Source organism: Chelonoidis abingdonii, chromosome 3 (genome assembly GCF_003597395.2).
Source record: "Chelonoidis abingdonii isolate Lonesome George chromosome 3, CheloAbing_2.0, whole genome shotgun sequence".
NCBI lineage: Eukaryota > Metazoa > Chordata > Testudines > Testudinidae > Chelonoidis > Chelonoidis abingdonii.
In genome coordinates, this window is record NC_133771.1 from 125,378,971 (window position 1) to 125,391,871 (window position 12,901).

Here is a 12,901-nt window from a genome sequence, read left to right on the forward strand (position 1 = left end):
TACACCTGTTCTTTTTGTGGATACAGACTAACACAGCTGCTACTCTGAAACCTGACACTTTCAAGTTACTTTCACAGTATTGCCAACCTCAAATGTTCAAAAATCATGAATCAGGCTCACCAAAAATTATGAGATTGGCTTTAAAATCATGAGATTATATAAAAATAATAGATTTGCTGTTTTTAATTTGCCTTCTGCTTTTTGAACCTTCGGGGTGCACTGGGGTCACATATTGAAGCTTTCTCCACAGCCACAAGGGCTAGAAACTTCATTTTTCTTTAAGAATGAAGACTGAAATCATCACATATCCACTTGACTCCAGGAGCTGGGGCTTTAAGGAAAATAATAATTATTGTGAGACTCATGACAAAATCATGGGACTTGGCAACACTGGTCTCACTTAGTTACTTTCCAGAAGGCTCTTAAACACAACACTGCAGTGACTGAGTTGCAGTTTTCAGAGGAGACTATTTAAAACCAAACACCAAAAAAAAAAAAAAAAAAAAAATTAAAATAAAAAAATCCACATTTAAAAGTTGAGATAGAATTTGAGACTACTGAGGTATGTCAGGGCCTCTGCAGGCAGGAAAGGAAAATAAAGAGGCACAGGAGCTCTGGGCAGTTCTTCCTCTTGAAAGAAAGTTGGAGGATCAAATCTTCTAGTCCTTAATCAAGTAAAACTTCTATTGCCATTAGCGCCGCCACTAATAGATATTAACATCACAGTGAACCTGAGCTCAGTAACTATACACTTCATACTTAAATATCTGAGCCATCTTTATGCAGGGCTACACATCTTGTACACATTGGCTCAGGAACTACATTTTCTGGCATATTTTGAACAGTGCTGAATACACAGATGATGAATAATACAAATCATGACAATAATAGTCAACTTTATGGACTCTGTGGATGCAATTTCTGTTCTCTGTTCTGGAATTGGCCTGTGACCCTAAGAATTTGAGGCATAAACACATCTGATACTTGTTTGACACTTTCTCATTCCTTCCTTTTCTCGAACACAGACCAAAAATGACAAAACAAAATAGTTTTCAGTTAAAATCTAGAACTGTGCAGCAAGCATTATTCTACAACCCAGCCTGGGGCAGAATCTGCCACCCCTTGGGAGTTAAGTGATCTTCTTTCATCTGATTCTCATTTTCACACTTTCTTTCATCATCCTTCCTGACCTCTCTGCTGCTTTTCATGCTGTCAAACACGATGTCCTTCCCAATCACCTGGGACCAATTGCTGGAGTCTCAGAGAACTGGCAACCTTGGTTTTGCTCCCATCTATCAGACCTTCTTTTTTGCAGCATGCACCAGAAATATAAGCTGGTCTAGTGGATAGGGTGCTAGCCCTGAGAGACCTGGGTTCTACTCCTACCATGGATGTCCTGTATAGCCTTAGAGACAGAGTTTCAAAGCCTTTTAGGCACCCAAAGATGCAGCTAGATCTCTAGTGGGGTTAAAAAAGCACCTAATCTACTAGGTGCCTATACTTTGAAAATCTGACCCTTAGTCTCTATGCCTCAGAGTCCCATCAGTACAATGGGGATAACAGCACTGCTGTACGTCACTGAGGGGCTGTGAGGAGAAATAGGTTAGACATCGTGAGGCAATCAGACAATATGGCGATGGGGCCACATAAGTACCACAGGTAGAGGAGGAACTTCTCTATACCACTTGTCAGGATTCCTCTCCACTCCGAACTCTGGGGTACAGATGTGGAGACCTGCATGAAAGATCCCCTAAGCTTATATTCTACCAGCTTAGGTTAAAAACTTCCCCAAGGCACAAATTTCTTTCCTTGTCCTTGGACGGGATTGTTGCTACCGCTAAGTAATTTACACAAAATTCAGGAAAGGGTCGCTTGGAGTCCCTAATCCCCCAAAATATCTCCCCAAACCTCTTCATCCCCTTTCCTGGGGAGGCTGGAAAATAATATACCAAGCAATTGCCTTTAATGTAAGTACAAACTAGACCCTTTATCTTTAGGACACTAAAATCAATCAGGTTCTTAAAAGAAGAACTTTATTATAAGGAAAAAAATAAAAGAATCACACCTGCAAAATCAGGATGGAAGGTAACTTTACGGGGTAATAAAAAGATTTAAAACACAGACGACTCCCCCCTGGCCTCAGCTTCACAGTTACAAAAAAACAGGAATAAAACTACCTCTTAGCATAGGGAAAATTCACAAGCAGTAACAAAAGATAATCTAATACATTTCCTTGCCATTAGTTACAATTTTTGTAACCTTAGATGGATCATTTCAGGTATGTTTTCAGGAGATGTTTTATCTGCCCGGTCTCTCTCTCTCCATCCAGAGAGGGAACAAACAAAGAGAATACAAAGAAAACCTCCCCCACCCATGATTGAAAGTATCTTCTTTCCTTATTGGTCCTTTTGGTCAGGTACCAACCAGGTTATTTGAGCTTCTTAACCCCTTACAGGTAAAGATTCAGTACAGCTGCCCAGGAGGGATTTTATGCTACCCTTATCTGTATGTTTATGACACCACTGCTATCCCTTCCCTGGGTTATGGCCCATTTTTCACCTATCCCCCTCAAATCTCCCTCTTGTTCTGAGGGCTTGGCTGTATTTCTTCTGAGTCCCCTGCATTCTCTCTTCAACATCCCCCACACTTTGCAGAGGGATTCCATCTAATGACTTCCATATCCTTAATTTAATTAACAGCCCTTTCTTATCTTAATCACCCTGCCTCTGTTTGTAAACAAAATACTGAATCCCTATCCCAGGGGCACAAGCTGGGAACAGCATCTCTCCTCTGGAGAACTCATCATTCCACACTAATCTTGTGCAGTTAAGAGCTCTGCCTGGGAACACACCTCCTGTACGAAACTTGGGGGTGGGGGTTAGGAGCCCCTTCTGTTCCCTTTAAATGGCACCCCCATCTCCTTGCTTGGCTTCTCTCTAGAATAGGGCCCACTTCTCCCTGGCCTTTAAAGGAGCAGAGTGCCCTGTTACACTGTTGGTATCTTTGTTGCTGTTGTCTTCTGCTCAAATGACACAATTTCTGGAAATCAAACATGAAGAACCCTACATCCTTAATAGAATGGACTATTTCATTAGTTGGTGTAAATTATATAAGAACATAAGAATGGCTATAGTGGGTCAGACCAATGGTCCATCTAGCTCAGTATCCTGTCTTCTGACAGTGGCCAGTGCCAGATGCTTCAATGGGAATAAACAGAACAGGCAATCATCAAGTGATCCATCACTTGTTGTCCAGTCCCAGCTTCTGGCATTTGGAAGTGTAGAGACACTCATAGCATGGAATTGTGTCCTTGACTTTCTTGGCTTATGGACATTGATGCGTGAACTTATTGAATTCTTTTTTGAACCAGTCATATTTTTGGCCTTCACAATATCTCCTGGCAATGAGTTCCACAGGTTGAGCGTGGATTGTGTGAAGAAATACTTCCTTTCGTTTGTTTTAAACTTGCTGCCTTTTAATTTCATTGGGTGACCCTTGGTTCTTGTGTTATGTGAAAAAGTAAATAACACTTCCTTATTCACTTTCTCCACACTATTCATGATTTTACAGACCTCTATTATATTCCCCCTAAGTCATCTCTTTCCCAAGCTGAACAGTCCTAGTCTTTATAACTTGTTGTCATATGGAGGCTCTTCCATACCCTTAATCATTTCTGTTGCCATTCTCTGTACTTTTTCCATTTCTAATATATGTTTTGAGATGGGGTGACCAGAACTGCATGCAGACTTAAAGGTATAAGCATACCATGGATTAAATATAGTAGTAGTTTGATATTTACAGTCTTATTATCTATCCCTTTCCTAATGGTTTCTAACCATCTGTTGGCTTTTGTGACTGCTGCTGCACGTTGAGGATGTTTTCAGGGAACTATTCACAATGATTTCAAGATCTCTTTCTTGAGTGGTAACAGCAAATTTAGACTCCATCATATTGTATGTATAGTTGGGATTATGTTTTCCAATATGCATTACTTTGCAGTTATCAAGATTAATTTTCATCTGCCATTGTGTTGCCTACTCACCCAGTTCTGTGAGATCTCTTTGTAACTCTTCACAGACTGCTTTGGACTTAACTATACTGAGTAACTTTGTATAGTTTGCAGACTTTCCCCTCTCATTGTTCACTTCCTTTTCCAGATAATTTATGAATATGCTGAATCACACAGGCCCCAATACAGATCTCTGAGGGACCCGTGGGATAGTTATTCTCCTGACATCAAGAATATAAGGGATTAATTGACTTCGGTGAAGCTGTGTCATTTTACACCATCTGAGGATCTGCCCCAATGTGTTTTTAGAAATCAAGGAGACATAACTTTTAAAATGTTGCATTATTCTGATCTAGACATTATAGTAGGATTTTGCAACATGTACTTATTATTTATCTGTCCTCACGTGTGGGGAATTATTTCCATAGACAAAAGAAAGAGTATTAGCAAACCCCAAATGTATATTTTAGGTTGGGCTACATCTTAAACCCAGATATTACACTAATTTGAAATGTACTGATATATAATTATGGAAAATATCTTGGCAATACAACCTTCCCCCCCACTGGCATGGGCAAGGTAAAAAAGAAAAACAAATTTCACATTACCATAGAAACAAGTCCATACTCATTCAGACATGGCATCCAGGTTGATTTATTGCATACCCACACTTTCTACAGAATTCTTTTTGTCTTTTCAAAAATATTTGCCAAGGCTATGCAGCTTATAAAGGCGATTAGACTAAACGGTGTTATTAGGGACACATTACTCCACTCCTACTCACTGCAAACCTCTGCCTTGACTGACTACTATTTTCACTGGGTAAGGAATAAAGAAATATTGGAAGAAAAAATAAAACCTTTACATTTTGTAAACTCCACTTGGATTCACTCTTTCTGACATAAACTGATGCCACTCTTTTTCCAGTTGGAATGGTGTGTTGTGGTGTTTGTCCTTTTGAAAGCTTGTATTTTAAGAGCAGACATGGGGCCTGATTCAGCTGAGAAACCTCAGTTCCCAAGCAATTTAATTACACATTGAAGTCAATTGAAATTGAGCATACTTAGGGCCTAATGGTATTTAGGTGACTAAATGGCTTTAAAAATCTGGCCCTTAATGCCTTGCAAGAGACATTCAGCACCTTGCAGGATCAGGCCCCAGGCTATCCAAAGCCTACTCCCATATGTCTTCCAAAACCAACTCAAATGTCACATTTATACATTCCTAACAGAGTTGGGCTAAAGACACAGAATTAAGACAGGTTTTGGATTTCTACCAAGTACTAAGTGTCTTCAGCTCCCACTGAGCTACACTCATTTAAATGAATTAAAACCCTGGACCCAAATATTGAGATCTATAAATTGGTTTGGGTTGGATCTCTGATAGGGTAGTCTACAGCTTAAGAGCAGTACTACCTCTTGGTCAGTCCTCTCTGTCACCTGGCATGGGTCTTTACGAGTTTGGGGTGGTCTGATACGCAAAGCCTGAAAGAATATGAAGAGAGAGGAAAGAGGTCTCAGGAAAAAGTAATATTTAGAAGAGATCCTGTTACAGTATCTTTAAGGGCCTGGAGCCTTGCAGACAGGGTGGGGCAAGGCTCCCCTCTCACCCAGTCAATTAGGTATGAGCTGAGAGAAGGAGCCATCTGAACTGGGCTCATAGGTTTTCTGTTACAGGGATAAAAACAGCAGTGTGGATGTTCCCACTTGGACTGGAGCCTGGCCTCTGAAACTCAGTGAGCTGGGATCTGAAAGCCCAAGCTCCAGCCCCAGTGGGAATGTCCACACTGCTATTTTTAGTCCCATAGTGTGAGACCTGCAAGCCTGAGTTAGTTGACCTGGACTCTGAGCAGGAGTGCAAGTATGGCTGTACCCTGCGGTACCCTATACCTGCAAGAAATATCTAGCTGGTACAGGGTACCAGAAAGACGCAGGGCTTCCAGATAGCCACACACTGGCAGATCTGCCCCACCATAGCTGTGTAGCCCCACCAGAAGACACGATTGGGGGGATAGGGCTACACTCTGCTCCTTTCCCTGCTGCCACAGAGGGGAAAGGAGCAGAATGCAGCTAGGGCATTTGATGGGAAGGAAGTGGCTTCCCCAGCAGCATCTGCGAATAAGCATATGAACTGCAGGAGGGAGGGTCTCCACCCATTCCCACAGGGGAGATGTGAGTCACACTGGCTCAAATGTAATCTCCTTGAGGACAGATTCAGTGCCCAAGGAAGCTAATTCACTGCCTGCTCTTATCAAGTAAATTCAGGCAGAGCTGAGCTTTACTGTGGTTGAAACTGAGGAACAGCAGAGGCATGCTGTCTATCACCTTGCATCCAAGAGTGGGGAAACTGAGGCAGTTAATGAGTACTGCCAAATGTATGACACCTGTCTGACTGCCCAAGGTTGGAGTAAAGCAGATGCTTGGGAGAATGCTGAGAATGCCTGTAAACCTGTCACTTGAAAGATGAGCTTTCGTGGGTGAACACCACGAAAACTTATGCTCCAAAACGTTTGTTAGTCTATAAGGTGCCACAGAACTCTTTGCTGCTTTTACAGATCCAGACTAACACGGCTACCCCTCTGATACTTGAAAGATGTTGCATATGGAGAGACTGGGAGAGAGGGAGGGCAATGGGACAGCTCAACCTGGACACTTAACAACACTGCTTTAAAATGTTAGAGATACATATAGTCAGTAAAGAAACATGTTGATTGCATGACTCTGAGATTTCAAATTCTGAGTCAGAAATGTGGCTTCTCACAGTTTTTCTGTGTTGCCCAAACATCCAGAATGTAAGTTCCATGCCATTTCACAATCTGTGGGTCTGCAAAACACTCTAGTGTAAAATAAATGTTATGATAGTTATATACAGAAGTAAACCACCAACAAATTAAGTACCTTAAATATTAGAAGAATAATCAAATTACTAGTCATCATCCCAATAATTTATGGGTACACACTAGGATCCTATCCACTGATGCAGATCCTAGCAAAAGGCTCCTAACAGCAGAAAATCTAGCTGGGAAGGAGCAGTTGGAAGCATTGTGTTGCAGGGGGTGGGAGGGCTGTAGCAGGGGAGCAGTTCCTCAGTAGCTGGCAGTGGTTACCAGAGAAGGAGAATGACCAATCTGACTAGCAAATGTTAAGAATGAATAGGATTCAGTGAACAGCACAATATATATGCTAACAAACTTAAACAAAGGCAAAAACACAAGGGACGCACTAATAGTGTGTTAAGGGAAAGTGGGGTGATTGTCCTTCCTATCCTTCTTTCATTTAAGAAGTTCTCAATTTGGGCTGCTGTTGGATCCTCAATAACATCGGGAACTACAGGTGGCACCAAGGGCCCAAAGCATCATTTTACCACTGCATCTGTTTAACAGATTCAGTTGTAAAATTTTAGACAGGTAAGGGGGGCATTGGAGGGGTGGGGAGAGCATGGGGGCCCTGGGCTGGGGGCAGGGCGGGGAGGAGTCACATGGAGGCTCATGGCAGGGGAAGTCATGTGTCCCCCCTTGTGTCCCTTCCATGAGTGCAGTGCCAGCAAGAAATGATTTCTACTTGCACCACTGGCTCCGAGACTTGATGCCATGGGGCTTTTTTTGCCTAGGGACAACTAAAGAGGTAGGAAATTATTACTCTGTATTTTTTCTAAGTGCTGAGAGTATGTTCAGCAATGTAAAGAACAAGTAGCACATAAGAGTTTACAGTCTCAGGGCTCTTCAATGAGATCTTTGCTATTGACTTCAATCGAAGTAGCCTGGTTCCTAAGAGTGCGAGGTCACCATAAAGATGAATTGTTTTGCGTAAATAGAAAACATAGAAGGGAACTTTTAATGAGCAATCCTGTTTTTCTAAAGTCATTCTCTGAAGTCTCTAAGGAAGAATTTATGGAGAAACTTAAGAAACTCAGGTGAAGTAAATTGTGAGGACAAAAGGTTATTCCTGCCAGACTGTGATGGAAATGAAGTGTGAGGCCCAGTTCTGCAAACCCTTACTCAGACAGGTGGCCTAATTAAACCCACTAGGATTTCTCACAAGTGTAAGGATTACTGATGTGCACCAGGGTGTGCAGGTTTAAACTCTCCAATAGCAGAGAAACAGTTAAATATTTGCAACGTGCCCTCTTAACCTGGGACTATTACTGAGGACTGCTATATAGCTAACACCCAGTTTATTTCCCACAAAAGGAAAATTGGTAGGTGCCACCAGACTCCTCGTTGTTTTTGTAGATACAGACTAACACGGCTACTCCTCTGATACTAACTACAGCCCAGTGAGTGTCATCTTCATTTGGGACCCACTGAGGGTCCAATAACCAAAGCCAGAGAAGTGCAGTGCCTAGGTAAATCTAGACAAACAATACAGCTAATAAAGTTAGACTGATAGGGCCAGATTGAGCCATAAGGCTCAGACCTGAGGAAGGGGCAGGGTGTAGTGTAGCTGTGCCACTGCAGCAGGAGTCTTGGGAAGGAAATGTGATGACACCGCTCCTCCGATACTCCCCTTTGTTCCTGAGGGGAAGTAAGTTACAACATACTATACAGGGATGTTTCCCTCCGCACCCCTGACCAGCCTGCTAGGGGCAGAGCTTTGGCTCTTACCCATTCCCCACCTACTTCCTTGGGGAGGGAGGAACATGCTGAAACATTGGGATACACTGAATACCAGGCCCAAGTCCAAGCACCAGGAGACTGGAGAAGGCTTTGCTCCCTCTGTTTCCCTCAACAGCTGTGTAAGACAGAGAGACAGTTTAGCCCTTAATGATTTGGAAGAGCAAGTAGACATTGGGTTGGTGGCGATGGCTGAGGATGACAGCTATTTTGGCTGATGAAAATAGTGGAAGGGTACGTCTACACTACAGGATTATTCTGATTTTACATAAAACTGGTTTTGTAAAACAGATTGTATAAAGTCGAGTGCACGCAGCCACACTAAGCACATTAATCGGTGGTGTGTGTCCATGGTCCGAGGCTAGCGTCGATTTCCGAGCGTTGCACTGGGTAGCTATTCTATGGGTATCTCATAGTTCCCGCAGTCTCCCCCGCCCTTGGAATTCTGGGTTGAGATCCACTGCCTGAATGGGGCAAAAATCATTGGTCGCGAGTGGTTCTGGTAAATGTCGGTCACTCATTTCCTTCCTCTGGGAAAGCAATGGCAGACAATCATTTTGCAACCCTTTTTCCTGGATTGCATTGGCAGATGCCATAGCATGGCAACCACCATGGAGCCTGTTCAGCTGTTTTTTTTTTACTGTCACGTACGTGTACTGGATGCCGCTGACAGAACGATACGGGCAGCACTACACAGCAGCATTCACTTGCTTTTGCATAGATAGCAGAGACAGTATCAGTCGATCGTACCGTCTGCTGCCATTGTAATTGGCAAGAGATGATGTTTCTGTTTTTGTACTGTCTGCTGCTAATCTGGGTGCCCCAACTCTGGCTGAGTCTGGCTGGGGGCGCAAAGGCAAAATGGAATGACTCCCTGAGTCAATCCCTCCTTTATGGTATCAGATAAAAAATAAGCAGCTCGCCTAGAATTGGGGCAAGTGTAACTAGAGAACCAGTTACATGAGAGACACAGCTGCTCCACATCAGATCCCGCAGAAATGACGAGCTGACATGCCATTCACGGGGGTTGCCCCTGCAACAACCACCACCTGTTGCTTCTCACTTCAGTGTCTCCCCCATTTGTGTCATGCCAATTAAAAGAGAATGCAGGAATAAGAAACCAGTGACTTGTTACTGAGATAAAAATGAGGGGAGACAGAACTCCGCTGCTAATGACAGTCCCAGAGAACATTAAAGGGTGCGGTGGGAGAGGAGGAGCCGGCACATCTCCGCTGCTGATAGTCCCAGCAGTCAGAATCTCTTTTTAGACCATGAAGGAGGGTGATGGCGCTCAGCCCCACTGCTATAGATGAGGACGGTTACCCAGCCGTCTGTACCATCTACTGAGAAAGACCAGGAATCATTCCTATTTTACCCAGCGCGCCCCTGGCCAGCCTCACCTGAGGCCAGCCAGGAGCACTCACGGGCTGATGGTGACGACGGATAGCATGCATATTGTACACTGCCACGGGGGGGAGGGGAGAAGGGCGGATACTGCTCTTCACTGCTTGCAGCATCGCATCTACCACCAGCATTCAGTAGACATAGGGTGACATTGAAAAAGTCAAGAAACGATTTCTTTCCCTTTTCTTTCAAGTGGTGGGGCGAGGGAGTAAATTGACGAGCTATACCCTGAACCATGCCGGATAATGTGTTGAACCTACGGGCACTGGGAGCTCAGCCAAGAATGCAAATAGTTTTCGGAGACTGCTGTGGACTGTGGGATAGCTGGAGTCCTCAGTACCTCTCCCTCCCTCCATGAGCGTCCATTTGATTCTTTGGCTTTCCGTTTACGGCTTGTCACGCAGCGCTGTGTTAGCCTTGAGATTTTTTTCAAATGCTTGGCATTTCGTCTTCTGCAACGGATCTTGATAGAACAGATTTGTCTCCCCATACAGCAACAGATCCAGTAATCTCCCGTACAGTCCATGCTGGAGCTCTTTTTGGATTTGGACTGCATTGCACCCGTGCTGATCAGAGCTCCATGCTCGGCAAACAGGAAAATATAATCCAAAAGTTTGCGGGGCTTTTCTGTTTACCTGGCCACTGCATCCGAGTTCAGATTGCTGTCCAGAGTGGTCACAGGGTGCACTGTGGGATACTGCCCGGAGGCCAATACCGTCGATTTGCAGCCACACTAACCTAATCCGATAATGTGATACTTGATTTAGCGCTATCTCCTCGTCGTTGGGGAGGAGTACAGAAACCGATTTAAAGAGCCCTTTGTATCAATATAAAGGGCCTCGTAGTGTGGACGGGGACAACGTTAAATCGGTTTAATGCTGCTAAAATCAGTTTAAACGTGTAGCGTAGACCAGGCCGAAGACTCAGAACCCTCATGTCAATGTGGAGATGGAGCGTCACAGTATAACACAATATAGATAACATAATACTCATTAGCAACACTATAAACCTCTTACTGTGTACGTACTGAGCTCTGAATCTGCGGTATACTCTTGACGAAAAAGAGATAGGAGTCATTATGGAAAACTCCCACGATTCCTGTTCACTGTGCAGCAGGAATTAAAGCAAACAGGAATCTGACTCACAGGTGCCCTAAAAAGATAGAAAATAATACAGATCCTGACCCTGCAAAGACATAAGCACTGCCCAACTTTAGGTACCTCCAGGGACTATCATTGGGACTATTCCTAGAGCGTAAAATTTAGCATAGGTAAGTCTTCACAGAATCGATGCCATGGAAAGGATTATAAAGCCATTAAACTGGTTCTACCCTCATCAAGATAACTGTACAATTGTAGTTACTTCATCTGAAAGGTGATCTGTAAAAACAATTAAGGAATGTTAATTTTAGAATTTTTTTTGACTGCCCTAAATTCGGTAGAGCAGTCTGCTTTTTAAACTGCCTTTTCACTGTTATGGCTTGTGACAAGTGTCAACCAGTCAGTCACATCATCCACAGAGGGGGCAAGTCACAGATCTGCGGGGGAGGCAGGAATTCTCTGGAGGGTTCAGAAGACCTGGAGACCTTCAGCAAGGCCTGGTGTGGGGAGTTCGGAGGGCGCTAGGGAGATGTCTCCGCAGTGAGAAGGGAGATGGAGAGTGTGCGTCTGGACTCCGAATAGATTTAACTAATGACAATACAACCCCCAGGAAAAATAGCGAGGAGGAGGGGAAATAAATTCCTTGGTGTGGAAGTGACTGAACACTGAAGCCACAACGCAGAGGACAGACAATGTTTTGGGCGGAAAGAAGATTTCTCTGCCTTCGCCCTTTGCCAATAAATCAAAGAGTGGTGGGGAAAAAATCAAAGCAGGTTGAAGGCTCCTTCCCGCCCCCAGCCTCCTGTTGCAATCTCCCTGGACGCCAGAAGGAGGAGACAGAGGGGAGGCGCTGGGAAGCGGAGCGGCTCTCGCGGCTCCGTTCGACATGAAGGGAAGTGGCGAGGCTCGAAGGCAGCGGCAGCGGGGCTGAGCAGTGCCATTGGGTTGGGCGGGGAGCTGCGGTGCAGCCGGCTGGCTTCGCGCGGGATTGTTCCAGCGCCTCCTCCGCGCCACGAGACCCCATCGCACGCGCCCCGCCGGGACTGACTCCTGCGCACAGCGGCTCCATGGCTGCTGCCGCCCGGACTCCGCTGCGGCTGCCCTGGGCAGCGCTTTTGCTCCTCGCTGCTGCGCTGCTGCACTCCGGCTCCCCAGCAGCCCCAGGTACCGTCTCCCTCCCCGGCCCCAGGCGCGGTGCGGCTGATCTGGGGGCAGGGAGTGCGCCGTTGCCTTGGGCTTCTCCCCCCGCGGGCAGCTTTCTGGGCAGGCAGGGCGAAGAGGAGGCGCTGGGCTGCACGGAGCACAGGTGTGTTATAGAAGTGGATGGCACCCGTGAAATTAACACAGCCGGGCCCCCAGCCACTACCCCAGGGCGAGGGAGATCAGGCGCTGTCCCGATCAGTGGGGACGGTCTGGATGGAGCAGGTCGGACGGGTGTGAGGTGGAGACCTACGCGGCAAAATCCCTCACTCCAAAAGAAAAATAACTTAACAAAACCCACTTTAAATCGGCGGGGGGGACCCTACAGCTCAGTTGTCCCTTGGAAACCGGGAAAATGTACTCCCCACGCAGGTACGTGGGAGGTCAGCTCTTCATCCTCCTCCTCCTCTTCGCCATGCCAGTGGGAATCCCGCATACTTTCTGTGATCAAAATTTGCCGGAATGTGTAAACGGTTGATTGCCTCCCCTCCCGACGTTCTCACCCTCCGAAGACTGTGTGTGTTAGGAATGGCTTCGGTTTGCAGGAGGGGAAGTCGTGGCAGCAGTATGTGTCTG

General features: G+C 45.2%; 2 protein-coding genes across 2 annotated transcripts in view; one reads left to right on the plus strand and one right to left on the minus strand.

The window, feature by feature from the left end:
• EZR (ezrin) overlaps positions 1-12,901 on the minus strand; it is a 705,905-nt gene that overhangs the window by 292,293 nt on the left and 400,711 nt on the right. The window lies entirely within an intron of this gene.
• FNDC1 (fibronectin type III domain containing 1) overlaps positions 12,072-12,901 on the plus strand; it is a 126,601-nt gene continuing 125,771 nt past the window's right edge. Inside the window, exon 1 of the mRNA XM_032772642.2 lies at positions 12,072-12,289. Coding sequence (XP_032628533.1) covers positions 12,193-12,289 — 97 coding nt within the window. The 5' untranslated portion in view covers positions 12,072-12,192. The remainder of the gene's footprint in view (positions 12,290-12,901) is intronic.